The 15,852-nt window shown below is 42.3% G+C and overlaps 2 protein-coding genes across 3 annotated transcripts; both read left to right on the top strand.

The window, feature by feature from the left end:
• Window positions 1-1,297: 1,297 nt before the first annotated feature.
• Window positions 1,298-13,243, top strand: triobpb (TRIO and F-actin binding protein b). 2 transcript variants are annotated; one of them, XM_068337497.1, is made up of 14 exons: window positions 1,298-1,646; window positions 1,809-1,926; window positions 2,255-2,326; window positions 5,968-6,024; window positions 6,340-6,408; window positions 6,539-6,628; window positions 6,887-6,996; window positions 7,384-7,825; window positions 8,561-8,798; window positions 9,415-9,526; window positions 11,042-11,201; window positions 11,458-11,553; window positions 11,886-11,972; window positions 12,197-13,243. In XM_068337497.1, exons 1-14 carry the CDS (start codon window positions 1,465-1,467, stop codon window positions 12,356-12,358), a joined length of 1,995 nt encoding a protein of 664 aa, XP_068193598.1. In that variant the 5' UTR covers window positions 1,298-1,464; the 3' UTR covers window positions 12,359-13,243. The 2 variants fall into 2 exon arrangements, with proteins under 2 accessions (XP_068193598.1, XP_068193599.1); XM_068337498.1 differs by lacking the exons at window positions 1,298-1,646; window positions 1,809-1,926; window positions 2,255-2,326 and adding an exon at window positions 3,036-3,436.
• Window positions 13,244-14,325: 1,082 nt separating this feature from the next.
• ndufa6 (NADH:ubiquinone oxidoreductase subunit A6) lies at window positions 14,326-15,808 on the top strand. Its single transcript, XM_068337335.1, has 3 exons — window positions 14,326-14,504; window positions 15,010-15,125; window positions 15,359-15,808. Exons 1-3 carry the CDS (start codon window positions 14,366-14,368, stop codon window positions 15,488-15,490), a joined length of 387 nt encoding a protein of 128 aa, XP_068193436.1. The 5' UTR covers window positions 14,326-14,365; the 3' UTR covers window positions 15,491-15,808.
• Window positions 15,809-15,852: the final 44 nt, after the last annotated feature.

Raw genomic sequence — 15,852 nt, 5'->3', positions numbered from 1 at the left:
GATTCTTCCAGGCAAGGCTCAGCTCTGCAATCTCGTTCTTCTTCTCCCTCACGTGGGAACCTGGCGTTCAGACGCAGTGAGTCCACTGTTTCTCTCAGCAGGCACAACTTTAACGGGGGAGGACGGACTCAAGGGATGGAGGCACGATCCAAAAACTCCTTGCAAGGCACACATGGACAACGTTATGAGTCCGGAACTCTGCCAAGGAACTTTAAATCATTTGCTAGTTCTGTCAAATCCCAGTCCAACACTGTGTCTGATTTCAGGAGCACCTTGAGAAAAACAGATGTAAGTAAGTCTTTCAGTCGTTTGGGTCACAACAGTAGAAGCTTGTCTCCTTCGAGGAGGGACTATAATTCTCCAGACAGAAAGACAGAAATGACCAATAGTTTATCAAATGGGCGTGGGCAGGACAGTCGGACTTTGTCTCCATCAAGAAGAATTTCTAGCAGTCAACATGAAGGTCGCAGCTCTTCACCGCCAATGAGAAATAATAGCTCATCCAGCCAATCACTTCTTCGTAAATCCGAATCACTTGTGTCTCTAAGTGGACATAGTCATCATGGACGCTGTGGCTCCCCCATAAGAGAAGGCTATGACATTGAAAGCCAGGCTTTGCTACGTAACCCAATAGTTAGGAATGGAATGCATGAGCAAGAGCATGTAGGTCCGAACGTGTCTCCATCTCTAGGAGGTCACAACACAACCCAATCTATGCTGCGGAAAACTGAATCAAGTAACGTTGGTGGCAACCGAGGTCGTGACAGCCGTAGTTCCTCTCCTGGAAGGAGAGGCCATGAGACCACCACTCAATACCAGCTTCGGAAAATGGACACTAGCAGTTCATTACGTGGTCGTAGTCGTGAAAGCAGCAACTCGTCCCCCCCAAGAAGGGGCTACGAAACTCCCTCTCAGTCTCTGCTGCGTAAGTCAGAAGTCAACAGTCATATCAGAAGTCACGACAGTCACAATTCATTGCCTTCAAGGAAAAGCCATTATGTTCCTGATCAGCGCTCACTGCAGAAGTCAGAAATGACAAATTCCCTTAACAGCAAAAATCACCGAAGCCACAACTCCTCTCCCTCTAGAAGAGACAGTTTTGAGCCTCCAGGTTACTCACTTCTCAGAAAAGCCACTAACATAGATTCTAATTATTCGACTCAGCAAAAAAATGCTTACTATGACTCAAGATCTGACTCCAATCGCTCACCCTTCTCCCTGAGGGAATCGGCTCTTTCCCAACAGGCCTCATTACCCCGTGCTGCTTCTCCCTCTAGACAGACCAGCAGAACACCTTTTGTCACTTCAGAAAGACCCGCCAGCCCTGACAGCAACAGATCTGGAATTGGTAGATGTGAGGTTCGCTGTCAAACCCCCAATGAAAGGAGGCCCTCCCATCGCACACGGAGTCCTTCTGCTTCACGTCAGATTCAAATACGGAGTCACACCTCCTCACAGAGCTCCATGGAGTCTTCAGAGTCGGGTCAGCAGTCGGTGGGCTCCACAGGACGGAACAGGGAGGAATATGCCAGACTAGCTGATGTGCCAAAGGTCAAAATGATCCATCAGAGAAACGGATCCGGATGCTCGGTCCGGACTCAGAGCCAGCCACCCTCTCGGAGACAGGAACTCTTTAAACCAGCTAGGTCAGACTCACATTACACCACAGAGAAATAGACATGAACAGTCACATGTACCTTCAGGGTATTTACCTGCAGTAGACAGGCCACAAATTCGTTATCGTTCATTTTGTTGACTTAACTTCTTCCACCCCATCACAATACATATAACCTGACCTATTGTTGCAGCCACTCCTTGAGCAAGCATCCTTCCAGAGAGTGGGATGATGGAGGCGAAACTGACAAAGACTGGCACTACAATGGAAGTGGATATCTTTCTCGAGCTCAATCCACCACCACTTTACAGGTAGGCTGATTATGGAGAAGATGGGAGTGACTCAAGAAGTAGACAAGACATATTTTCTTGAAGTATTCTTAATAAAGCTAAACATGGTAGGAGGATATTACATCATACAATTACACAGGTTTCAAAGTAAGAGAGGTAGCGGGCTGGGAGTAGAGAGAGCAGCTTGTACTTTGGGGTTTACACCTGCATAATGATATTAATGTTTAACTATTTTATCCTCCTACTGCACGATTTGAATCCACTTTGTAGTCTCTAAATGTGACTCCCAAGGCTCCTATGTTTGCTCAGACATTTAATATTTTTATGACCACAAGTTGCTCCTTTCCAGAGGCTGGGCAGTCCCACAGCGGATGAGGATGGTTATTGGAAAGAAAGTCACCACAGATCCATACAAATACAGGTCTGTGATACAGTCAGTCCATTTCTAGCAGATCTGTGATCTCTTATGTGTGCATGAGAGAGAAAAAAACTTTGTCACCGTCATCATTAGTATTTGTAGTGAGCACAATAAAGCTGTGCACCCACAGTTCAGTGCAAGTTTATTGCTTTCCAGTTTATTTAACTATACGGTACCTTTCTGTTACATATTTACCAGCCGTCCATGTAGTTTGTCCAGTACTTAAATGTAATCTGTCTGCAGTTGTTAAGTTTTTATAGTCTTGGCACCTTAACTTGGGTCCACATCTGCAGTGTCTCCGTGGAAATGGTCGTTTGAAGGGTGTCTCCTGTGTATGTTCACCTACACCCTACAGGCATTTCATAAGACTGACAGAGCAATTGTGTTCTGCTGGGACATGTGTTGAAATTCCTGAAGGGAAACCAACGGCTACAAAGACAAGATTTTTGGAGCGGGGGTGGGGGTGGGTTTATACGCTCAAAATATTTTGGGTCAGTGAAACAGAGAATTGTTTGTTCTGTGTGTTTGCTGAGTTACGGATGAGCAAACGTGTTCACATCACAAACCGCCACGTTTATTTTATAACGAGTGAGACCTCGTGTTGAACAAATAAATACACTTGCGCTGTGGTGAGTTCACGTAAGCACGTTTTTTTTTTAACCTTCGCGTGATACCCGTGACCTGCTGGAAGTCGCCGCTCCGAACCTCGTCGTGTGTCGGACACCAGGCGTCTGTTTGTTAAACGATCTTCTCCGTTCCGCCCAGGAAGTGGTTAAGAAAGAGAACACCGCGACTCCGTCGTTTGCTCCTCACGACTTTTCGGAAACATTGTGAATTTTTTAAAAAACTTTTTAAGCAGCTGTAGGATAAACGTTCTTCCTCCGTTAAGGCTGAATGTGTTCGTTCTTCTGCGGACGTCGGCCGTTCAGGACGCGGGTTTGAATGGCGGCGTTCATCTCCTGTAGCGAAGGAGCGCCGTAGAGTTTTAGCTAAAGTGAAGTTTTAAATTCAAAAACCAACCAACAAACAAAAGGTTTTCATTTGCTTAATACTGTTTGACATAATCTTTATTTTTCTTTAACTTTATCCTACCTGGATCCTGTTAACATGACGGTAAGTTACATCTAGTTTTTACTCTTTTTTTTGGATACATCATTTATGATGAACTGTTAGCTAACTGCTAGCTTTAAAACACAAACTTTTTTCATTGTGTCGTTATTTTTGTTGTCTTTCTAAACTCTAGTGTTGGTTTCTAGTTGTGTGTTTCCAGCTGTTCACACCGTGATGTTTACAGTGTGTCGGTTGTAAGAGATAGCAGTGATGCGTTCACTGTCAGCACACTGATATTCGCAAAAAAATCTCGATTGTTCTTAATTAATCTGGAGATGTTTTTAATCATAGTAATCCAAAACTCTGACATGAGATTTAATTGTAGAATATACTGGATGTAAATGTGTGCAACAGTAAAATCACAAAAGAACAGTTTTGTAGCTCAGGACAGATTGTTTTATCAGCAAAATCCAACATTTGATGAGGATTGCAGGCTCAGCTTTATTCAAGTCCTAGAATATCACAATGCGTAAGTGACTTTTATGAATCACTGCAAGTTTGAATGAGTAAATCCTTTAATAACCGCCGTAGGGACATTACTTTTTTTCTATTGCAAATATTTGCACATGTGTATATATATATATATATCATACGGGCCTGTACACACACACACACACACACACACACACACACACACAGGGCCTGTAGGCATGCTGATGATGGGAGGTTGAGTGGCAGGCAGCTCTCACATGGGGCGAACCATGAGCAGCTTGTAATGGGGTGGTGCCTTGTTCAAGGGCATCTCGGCAGTGATCAGGAGATGAATTGTCACCTCCCACTCCCACAGTTCACAATCCAAATATTTTTGGCTGAAGCTTGTGTACAGAACATTCTACAGACTGTGAAGCAGTTCAGTGATGCTCTGGAGCTGCTTTGCTTCCTCTGTCATCCCAAACCTGCAGTTTGTAGAAGATCAGGTTCATTCCATCAAGCATCCGGAAATCTTGGACAGCTCTGTCCTCCCTTTGGGAATAATGGCAGACCCAGGCAGACCTCAAACAGCAGGAGGACCAGTCATGCGATAAGGGGTCAAATAGCAGAGCTCACCAGACAGAACTCTAATGATGGGAGAAAAGATAAGTAAGAGTAGACATTGTCTCACACTGTCACCAGTGTTTGACCTTCTTCCATCTGTCTCTGACCTTTCAAACATCACTGATCTGAAGAAACAGCACTGGAGCCCAGGGGTCCTTCATAAAAATTATTTTTTCATACTCTACTTTAGCTTCTTTATGACCTTGCTTTTCATTATTGAGTTACTACATAATGATCCTTCCTATCCAGTAGTAAATATTATATACGTAACATCATCCATTAAACAGAGTCCAGGTAAAAGAAGGGAATGATTGTGACGGCTTTGAAGTAATGTTCGCCCAGCCCTACTCACTACACGGTCCATTTGTTGTCACCAGACCTTCAAATTTATTATCTTAAAAATGATCGGCAGCAGAAATGAACTGACATCCAAAAAAAAATCTGGATCTCTTACAAAGAATACAGCTGAAGGAAGGAAAAGACTGTAAATACAGAGAAGGGGTGGCAGAGCAGACAGAAGAGTGTTGGAGAGTGAATGCAATGAATGGTAGCTGCAGAGATGAGACGGTAGATGCTGTAAGATTTAAAAGAGAGGAATGTACTCTCTTGCAACAGAGAGATAAGACAAGTGACGAATGGGTTCTGGAAAAACTTGCCTAATCTTAATCTGAGATCACCACATCTGGTGGTATCGAAAGCACGTTTTCCTCTTCCCGTCTTGGTGTCAAAGCGAAAACAGGCCTGTTGCAGACATTTTGACGCACGCTTGAATCCATCCTCTTCACATGCAAGCCTGCAAAATATTTTGCAGTGTGCAACAGTGTTGTCTTCAAATATTCCGTCTTCATCTTCTGCAGGTTTCTGATTCGTCATGTGATTCCTTATGTAATATTTGCTGTGGCACTCTATTGCTTCAGGCCATTCAAGCGCCACGCTGTTACAAAATCAATATGGTGAAATAATATATTAACAACATGCTTCATCTTTTATTCCTGGTTGAAAAGCATTTAATTCTGTCGTCTTAAAAGCTGAACACAGATCATTCGGTGACTTAAAGCCATTAAGTTGTAGGAAAAATATTTAAAATTTTTAAACGATACAAGGAACTCAAATAAGACTGTGCTGGCATCAGCACTGGCCTTACTGGTTTTAATGTGCATTTAAGAGAATGGTGAAACAGGTTTATGTCTTTTGTGACTCCATGTGCCTCATTGTATCTGTCATCCTTGTATATAATGAATGCATCAACTTGTGCTGGCATGTTGGCTGCTTTTCTCTCATATAGAGATGTGATCCTGCCCAGTAGCCCAGCTCTAGTGTTGTTTAAAGTTTATAGAGTCTAATCACTTTTTCTCTGTTTCTTCACATTCTCTTTCTTTCCTTAGTAATCTTTCAGATTTGCTTTAAATAAAGAGTCTGGTGTCATTTTAACTGTAACCTTTGCATCCCATTGGGGTGACGCGCCGTCATCCTGACCCGGTTTGCTCTTTGTCTTGCAGCCTGACCTCCTAAACTTCAAGAAGGGATGGATGTCCAAACTGGACGAGAGTGGAGAGGTAAAAGCTGAATGTCGCCGTCTGATCTTCTCTTCCCTCTTCCCTTTGTTTCCCGTGAGCGGTTGCGTGTAATAATCCTGTCAGATTGTCACCGTTGGAGGAACAACAGACTTCTTTTTTTGAGATGCGTTGGAGTGAATGAGCTTCTTGTTTCATAAATTGTACATCTACCTTTTGACACCGTTCTTTGTTACTGTAGTTTCATCCTTGCTGCTGTATCAGATATTGTTGTTATTGTGTGATTCTGATATTTAAACCTTTTTGCTGATCTCAGGTCAGTCTTGGATTAATTGTTATCTGCTGTGTGTTCCTTAGTGGAAGAAGCATTGGTTTGTTTTGACAGATGCTGGATTAAAGTACTACAGAGACTCAACTGCAGAGGAGGTAAACAATTTATTTTTCTATATTTTTGAATAATCCCACCAGTGATATTCATTAAAAGTAGGTAAGCAAGCATATTGTGATAATTGTGAAAATAAAGAGAAGGCACTGTGTTCCCTTGTTTCTTGTGTAGAAAGATGACATGGATGGAGAGATTGACCTGAAATCCTGCATGAATGTTTCTGAGTTTGATGTGGAGAAGAACTACGGCTTTCAGATCCAGGTGAGTCTCTTACAGGCCGTCCCCTGTCATCAAATACGTCTGACTTTGCTCTTTATATTTGCTTCCTATCAGCGCCAACCACACCCACTCTCCATTTCTAGCGCCTTTTTATTTCTGCTTCTTATTTCAGCTATCATGACTCACATCTCTGTCGGTCTATTCCACTCTTCCCTCTCTTTCACTTATCCTTTATCTCATCCCAGTTCCGTTACACCTCCGTTTCTCCTGAACTCGTTTTCTGGTTTTTTTGTCCTGCAGACCCAAGAGGCTGCGTTCATCCTGTCGGCTATGACGGCTGGGATCAGGCGGAACTGGATCGAAGTTTTAAAGAAGAGCATCCGACCAAGCAGCTCTCCAGACCTCACACAGTAATTCACTGTTTAAATGTTAAACCATTAAAATAGTATAAAAATGTGAAACTGAAACATGGTCGGTAGTTAGGGCTCAGATGCATTTTCAGATATGCTTTAAGGGTTTTAACAGATTAAAACAGTTGAGCTACGCAGAGAGGAGATTCTGTTTCTCACCAGCTGAGTCTCTGAATAGTTATTTTGTTGTTTTTAATGAATGACTCACTATCAGTCATGTAGGAAGAGTTCAGGCTTTGTTTGCTGTTTATTACTCACTGCTTCAGCTTCTTTCTCTGATTAGTGTCGTATTTATGAAGTAAACAGATAATAGAGGCTATCATAAGGTGTTTTGATCAATTCACTTAATAGCCTTGATATTTGATTTTTTTTGTTATTCTTCACCAGATTGCCCGACAGCAACAGTGACAAGGAGAACTCCAACTCTCGCTTCCTGCCGTCTTCACGCCGCCCTTCGTCACGTCAAGCCGACGTTCACACGGAACTCCAGAGCTCAGCTCCTCCTGCTCAGCGCAGGTTCGACTACGTTGAGCTGTCACCTGTTCCCCCCTCTACCAGCCCTGCCCCAGCCAGCCAGAGGGAAGCAGGGGAGGGGCAAGGAAGGGAGCACAACCAATGGCAGGAGGAGAGGAACACGAGCAGCCAGTGGGAGGCTGTGCTCTCCAGGAAGGGCACCGGCGTTGGGTCGAACCAAAAGCTGCGCTTGGAGGATGAATTAGAGAAAAAGTGGGCTGAGTTCGAACGTATGCCGTTGAAAGAGATGAGATCTTTGCCGCCAATGGGATCGCGGTCTTCCAGCCAGTCAGCCAATGAGGCGCTGCAGAGGGAGGTAGTGCGTGGAGATGATTTTCCAATTTGCAAATCAATTAACTTGCAAATTAACTCTTCATCTGTCAGGATGAAGTAAACTTCCTGTTTCTGCCTGTTAACACTGAAGTTAGTACTTTTTCACTCGTTTCTACGCTTCAGCAGTGTCTTCCATCTAAATCATACGGTGTGTAAATATAAATGCAAAAAAAAAAACAGGCTGATGTTAAAATGGGAAGTTCTGCTGAAGTTCTTCTGTTCTGCCTCTGTGTGTTGTGATTTGTGTTCTTTGGTTTGATTCTGCTTTTCTCACATGTGCTAACTTGCTAAACATCCGCTTTTCGTCATCCAGTTCACCCAAAGGTTCAGCAGGAAGAAATTAAGGCCTGAAAGACAATAGAATATTCATAATTGAATCAGTCAACATTTTTTTTAAATTAAAAAAATCACTGGAAAATATGCTTGATTCTGTTATTACAATGCAGTGAAAGTTATTTTTCTCTAAATTGGCATTTCTTCAGCTTTTTGAATCGGATTTGATTTGAAAGGTCATTAGAGACCGGTTTGTTTTGGCGGTGAAGCCATGCAGCAGATAAGTGAACACGTTCAACATGTTTTGTGCAGGAGTCAGAGGGTGTGAACAAATTCCTGAAGATAGCTAATCAGAGTTTTACCTCACGTCAACATCCTGCTGATCGTATTCAACCTCAGACGCGTTGCCCGGTGGGCTTTACCTTTGTCATTGTCTTTTTTCCAGGTGGCGTCACTGAGGCAGCAGCTGGAAGAACTACAAGGGGGGAGAGGAAGGCGTGGGGGAGGAGGGGGGAGTGGCGGCTGTGGCCCCGAGGCCCCCTGCGGCCGCAGCCTGGCGGCCATGGAGCGAGCTCATCGGCAGGCACTGGAGGAGCTGCAGCGGCAGCACAATCGCCAGATGAAGGAGCTGGAGAGCGAGAAGGAGCGGCTGCTGCTGGAGGAGACCCGGGACACGGCGCGAGGTCAGCTGATCAGCAGGAACAATCCAGATGTATAGATGTAGAAAACTTAAACTGAGTCAATAAGGGGAGATAATGGTTAAATGAAAGTCACTATCAAAGTAGATGAGGAGTCGGTCTGTGTAAATGTATGTTATATAGGAATGATGTGTGAAAAGTATGAAAATGTCTCCTCAGGCTCCACCTGTCTTCCATGTTCAGCTGCATTTTCTATTCTTCAGTTAGATGTAATGTAGTGTAATATCATTTTATTAATTCACAAGCATTCAAAAGGCACAAAGCATGTGATAGTGTTCCGAGAAGTGGAATGAGGAAGTCAGGGTTGGCTGGGAAATATGTTTAGAGTGGTACAAGACACGTATCAGGACATGTATTTGTCCCAGGTAGTTTGAGGAAAATGATCTGATGTGTCGGATCAATGTGATATAGTCTTAAATATTGATGCTGGGCTGAACTCCACTGTGACATCTTGTCTTTTATAAAAAATACTTAGGCTCTAATCCATTTGTGCAATCATGGAGAAAAACTTTCCTTCAAATGAGATTTTGTCAGTTGAACTGAAGTTCTCTTACCATCCATCGTGTAGAATTCACATCTCCCTGCTGTGCTTGGGTTTCAGTAATGGAGGCTTTGAAGAAGAAACACAAAGAGGAGCTGGAGAGAGAGATGGAGAAAGTCAGACACCTCAGCAGCGGGGCGCTCGATTCACAAACTTTACGAGCTCAACAACAGTAAGTAGATTGGATCGGTTTATTCCGGGGGGGTTGAGGTGAAAGCTCGTCACCTGATCTCAGGAGCACGGGAATCATAATAGCGACACAGTCAAGCAGTTCTAAAGCCTGTTAGCCCCATGCAGAAGCCCTAACGCTCCTGGAACCAGTAGAAAGCATCTGTGCAGATCAATTCCAGCGTGTTTATGTTAATGTGTCAATGTGTTAATGTGTCTTTAGTCTATTGTTCCTAAAAACAAACTGCTGGTGATGGCTCTGGTACTCACACTCAGTGAGTTCAGACCCACACTGGTTATTTATATGACTCGTTCTCTCGTGCTTTTAAGTGGCAGTTTGTCGACCACATGAGGGTTTTCTTGGAAATCAAAGGCAGAATTTAAAAATTCCAAAAACAATCCAGAGGCCATAAAAAGCTCTTAATGTCGCCTGAGCCATCCGAGCAAGGAGTCCCGACTGGGAAGTGATTCGAGAAACGACTCTGAACAAGAAGGAGAGAAGCTTTTAATCTTCTGGAGGTTGTGTGGTTAACAGATCTGACTATAGCTGGTCTCCTTGTGTATTATTTTATGTCATTTATGACATATGCATGATTCTAACTCGTAGTTACTGCTGATGTTTATGTATTTGCTTTTACATCATGCTGGTTGCTTTGAAAGTTCATCTATATTAAAGTGATACGTCTAAAACTATTTTAAGACAGTATAAACCACAGCTGTGTGTCTAAAGCAAGAGGTTAGCCAAACTTGACAGAATATTTATTCTTTTGTCATTTTCTCCTGAGCTCCTCCTCGCTTCTCACAGTCAGCTCTTGATAATAAATAATAACAGTAAATAATTCTCTTTCCTTTGGTATCTAATGCTAATATCAAGTGGAACTTAAGAGAAGACGTCATTGTTCTAATTTCTGAATGTTTCATCATTGGGAGCTGCTCTTTTTGCCAGGAAACTTTATAAATATGTCCCGTTCCTGACCGCAGCAGCCACTCCAGGAATGTAGAAGAATTTGGCCATGGATTAGTTTTCCTTTGTGAGCTTCACAAGTCCTCTGACGCGACGCTGTCCAAGTGGCTGCCACTTAAACCTGCACTTTAGGGCTTATCTGTGTTGCCGACTCAGCATTTCTTCGGTCTCTGAACACTAGTTGCAATATTTGTGGTTATCAGTCGTGAGCAGTAAAGATGTTACAAAACCTCAGCAGGAAATACTCTCCTCATGAAACACCCTCATAGTTTTTTTTTTTCTGACAGTCCTTTGCTGAATGTAATTGATACTGTATGATAATATCCTGAAATGTTATGCAGTCATAATCAAATAGTTTTGAGTGTGTGATTAATGCTTAAGGACAGGTTGTCCTGCTGGAACAGTGCACTGATGTTCCTAAATGTGAATCACAGTTTAAATGCATGTTGATTGGAACAGTTTATTGTTTCTGTGTCAGTAAAAGCAGGTAACATCCTGTTCCTTTTTTCTGTAGTTCTTCAGCATGTTTTGTGTGTCGACTGTGCATTACTGCAGGGTGGAGAGTCAGGCCTTTGAGAGAGAGCTGGCTGGACTGTCTGAGCGCTACTCCCAGAAGTGTCTGGAACTAAACCGGGCCGAGCAGAGCAACGCTGAGAGGGAGCGGGAGATCAGCCGCAAGGAGAGAGACATGGAGCAGCTAAAGAAAGAGAACCTGGTGAGCTATCATCCAAGGGGTATGCTCTGGATACATCTCTGATGCATCACAGGCTGAGCTATCAGCTACAGGGACTCAGATTTAGTTAAGATTAGAATGATTTTATACAGTAAGGAACATGAGAGAGGCTGCATTTAGAATAGTTTGTTTAAAAAAAGATTTTGGATTCTGTAGTCCATCTTTCGATTTACGACTAGCGAGTCATGGTCTGTATGCCAATCTGTGGGCTGCATTCAAATCACATCTTTCTTTGCAGGACCTGAAGACTCGTTTAAAAGAGGAGATCAGCCGCGTGCAGTCTGCAGATCAGCGCTCAGATGACAACAGAACCAGAACACTTTGTGAGCTGCAGGTAACAGCTCTGAGGGTGGATGATGCTGGTTGGTGTTGGCCAGTTCTGAGCTGACGGTTATGATGGGAGCAAAATCTGATCTATTCCCTCCAAAAATCAGTTCATTTTAAAGGGAATCTAATGATTAATGGTAATTTGTCCAAAGTCATGTACTACATTAAGGTTGTGTTTATCATTACTCAGCCAGAATACACAATTACTTGGTATTTCTGTTTGTTGAAAGGATGAATTTCTGTGGATTTACATTTTTTATATATTTTTGGTCTTTTTTTTCGTCTTTCTTTTTTCACAGCGAATAACAACCACACCATCTGTTATTGTTGTTACCCCAGGTTCTCCTCAAGATGAAAGAAAATGAAATCGAGTACTTACACAAGGAGATCAGCTGTCTCAGGAATGAGCTGCAGTTTCTTAGCACGGTACTGAGTGTATTAATGTGTGTGTTTTTGTGTGATTTCTTTGAACCCTACACGGATAAACGCTTATCCTTATATCCTTGAACAAGGTCTTTGTTGGTTTTCTTATTGTCTGGAAGCTTTCAGAGAATGCATTGAAAATTTTTCTCTATGCATGTCTAGCAAACACTAATACCAAAAAACACAACTGTGATGTCACACTAAACCCGCCATGGTCTGCTCTGCAGGAGAAGCGTCTGGCCTGTGAGCGATACACGGAGATGCACGAGGAGCTGAGTGGGATGAAGGGCCGGAGCGAGAGAGAGATCCAGAGTCTGAAGGAGCATCTGAGGCTAGCCATGGCTGCCCTGCAGGAGGGGCAGAAGCTGGGCAACAGCCTGGACCACTGAGAGTCTGCAGCCGGACTGAGGCTCTGGCTGTCATGGTTTCAGGTGTGGACTGATGATGCAACGTCTCATGCAGCACCCAACAAAGCCCCGTCTCCCCGGAGGTTTTAAGATACAGATGTTTGTTGAACTGTGCAGTTTGTTCTTCCCTCTGCCTGTATGTACTTCGCTTTGCAGGTGTTTCCACACCAATGTGACTGAATCAATGACATATACAGAAAAGCAGGGGAGATGATTGCTGGACTAGTATAGTTCTGACTGTGGGGGCTGTGATAGTGCCTTAGAGTTCAATCATTCTGCCAATGAGCAGCTTAGTTAGCTGTTAGCTGGTTTCATTACACTGGGCCACACATGATGTATAAAACTGCACTTTTCATTTTTTAAATTGTTTGCTTGCTTTTAATGCAAGCATGTATGAGTGCGCATTTGGTCTGAAAACTGGAGTATTTTTTGAGTGACATGTTTTTTTATCAGAGTGTGAAGAATTCATCCTGGATCAGCTTTCATGTTGGATCGTCTTCGTGTTGCCTCTGTCTTCATAGGCAGCCGCCACGTTTCCATTAGAGCTGCTGCCATCTCAGTTTTCTATGTTGTACAGATTTTCAGTCGTGTTTACTCTTGAAAATGGCTCACGCTTCTTTAGAAAGGTGAGCTTATCATTTGCTGTAATTAGTAATGACTTTTTTTTAACCTAAAAACAAGTGAGTCTATGTAGTTCTGTGTTAGTTTATGTGAAATTCTGAAAAGAAAAAAAATGGGGATGGTTACAGGACAAGAAAGCAAACATTTCTTGTTCCTGACAGGCTGAATTAGTTGATTCATGATTGTGTTGTAGCAAATTCAGGCTCAGCTTTGAATGTTCATAAAAACTGAATGAATGTTGTCCCACATCACAGAGGTCTTTATTTTTAAACTCCGAGAAGCAGGAACTCTGAACCCTCCAGACTCTCCTGAACATTATTGGCATTTATGTGCCACAAAATGACAGGTGTTGCATTAATGAGCCAATTTTTTTATTGACATTATCTAATAATTTTACCTTTTGAAAATATTTTCATATTTAATGAACTATAGAGCCTGTATCTTTGTAAATTATACACAATTTTTGCAATCAATAAAATCAGTTAATCGGAGAACCTTCCTCTAAGCATATTTCATTTCCTAACATTACGTATCGGAAGAATAGGAACAAAATGAAACTTCTGTCTTTTATTTTATCTATTTTCTACCACTAAATCATGGGCGCACATACAATTAAAAACAGTAAGATATTTACATTACAAACTACTGAGGGAATCTTTTTATTTTGACAGTACATATTCCTGTCAAGACCCAACAGCCCCTCTTCATTAAATCTGATCCAAACAGCAGTTGCCAAAATCATAACTTGCCTACACATAGCCACGTATGTCACAGTAATGAAGTTTGATTTTTTTTTGTAAGTGAAATCTTCCTCATCTCAAAAGTACCACCATTAGATTCATTGATCCTGGAAACCTAAATTTATGTCATTTTTGATTCACATTTAGTCTTTTTCAGTACTTTTAAGAGTTAAATGATGAATCTGAGTCTCAATATCTGTAACTTGATATATCATCCCCTCTCATACTGAGTGATTATACAGTATTTTAGGTTTTAATCTCCCACATTTAGATATGGAACCAATTGTATACTGGTGGAATGTTATTGATTTTCAATGTCTGGATCTTTTTATTTCGATCTTCCTAGTAATATTCAGGATGTTGTTAAAAATCTTTCATCTCATTTCACAATGTTGAAGAAAGTGAAAAATGATCCAGTATCCCCATCCATTCCCAGATCTGCCTCAAAATTTTAGACTGACTGACTGATTGATTGTTTGATTGAACACGCCAACTTTGACAGCTACAGTGTATTGACACGCTTGAGCGCCTCCAGCTTGAACTGTACCACCAGGGGGCGCTATATTTGTTTGGACACGACACCACCGATGAAGTGGGACCGGAAGTGCTCCACCGACAGCTAGCAGTCATGGCGTCTTCTGGGACTGCTCGAGCTGCAGTTGGTGCAGCTAAAGTTGTCAAGCCGATACTAAGCAGAGACGTTGACGAAGCCAAACGCAGGGTCCGGGAGCTGTACCGAGCCTGGTACCGGGAGATCCCACACACAGGTACGTGTCGGCCCGCGATGCCGAACTGAAGGGTTTATGAAGAGAGGATCGGCGTCAAGGTCGAGTCTCACAATGATTAGCCGCTAGCAAACATCACCGATCCTCTACAAAATGTGTCATTTATTCCTCAGTAGTTAATAGAAGCGTTAACATTTAAAGTCATAAATATAATGATGACCTTCAGGTGTTTTTAAAAAAAATTAGTATATGCTAATCAAGGTGGTTGTATTCCTAATCGATTCCATAAGAAGTCAGGAGAAACTGTTTTCATAATGTCGACAAGCTACCATTACCTTATTAATGTTGTCCCAAACACACCAGGAACAAATAAATTCACCTCACTCAACCCTTGTTTGGTTCTGGTCTTGTCATGGGTTCGCCTGACTGATAGAATTTTTTTTAATCAATGGCCACCCTGACTTTCAAAACAAACACTGATGTTTAAATTTGTTCTTAAATCCAGCTGATGTGGTGAACATGTTGGTTTCTGTTTGCATCTCTGCAGTAACGCAGTTTCAGCTGGACATCACAGTAGCTCAGGGAAGAGCCAAAGTGAGGGAGATGTTCAACAAAAACAAGCATGTCACCGACCCCCGTGTGATTGACATGTTAGTCATTAAGGTAAGAACAGCCTGCAACCAATCTGTATTTTGTGAATTGTGATTGCTGTTTATTAAATCATCTTTAACTTGATCATTGGTTTCATAGTTTTTAGCCTGTTTCATAGGACTCCCAGTACCTCATGTCTGTAACTGTGGATCCAAACTAATATGAAATAATAAGCTGTTTCGTATAATGTGCCATCCAGGCTGTGCTGAAAATTGTTCCAATTTCTACATTATTTTGATCTCTAGGGAAAAATGGATCTCCAAGAAACAATCCATGTCTGGAAACAAAGGACCCATATAATGCGATATTTCCATGACGCTGATGACCAACGTCCTACTGACTTCCTGTCCAAATTTTACCACGGTCACGATCCCTGAACTGTACAGCCACCTGCTGAATTCTGACCCTTATTTGCTTGTGTCCAGAATGACAGATGTTCCCCTCTACTTTAAATACACGCTAAACACTCATTCCCTAAATTGTGTTTTATTCTGGATTATTGCGGTTATATTAAAGGAACAGCTCAACCAAAAACACCACAGACCACAATACAGATAGGGTTTAGGATGAATTGTTTCCTCTTATTGTGCGAGACAAGAAGAGAGAGAAGCTGGTGAGCGTAATTGAAGACTGAGCCTTTGCCTGTTCACATCCTTAGACCACGATTCTGAGAAAGTGTAGACACACACACACACACACACACACAGGAAAAGCTGATGTAGTTTGTTTTGTTTGAACT

This window comes from Antennarius striatus, chromosome 16 (assembly GCF_040054535.1).
Source record: "Antennarius striatus isolate MH-2024 chromosome 16, ASM4005453v1, whole genome shotgun sequence".
Lineage (NCBI taxonomy): Eukaryota > Metazoa > Chordata > Actinopteri > Lophiiformes > Antennariidae > Antennarius > Antennarius striatus.
Note: the sequence above shows the minus strand (reverse complement) of the source record. Positions and strands in the feature narration are given on the sequence as shown.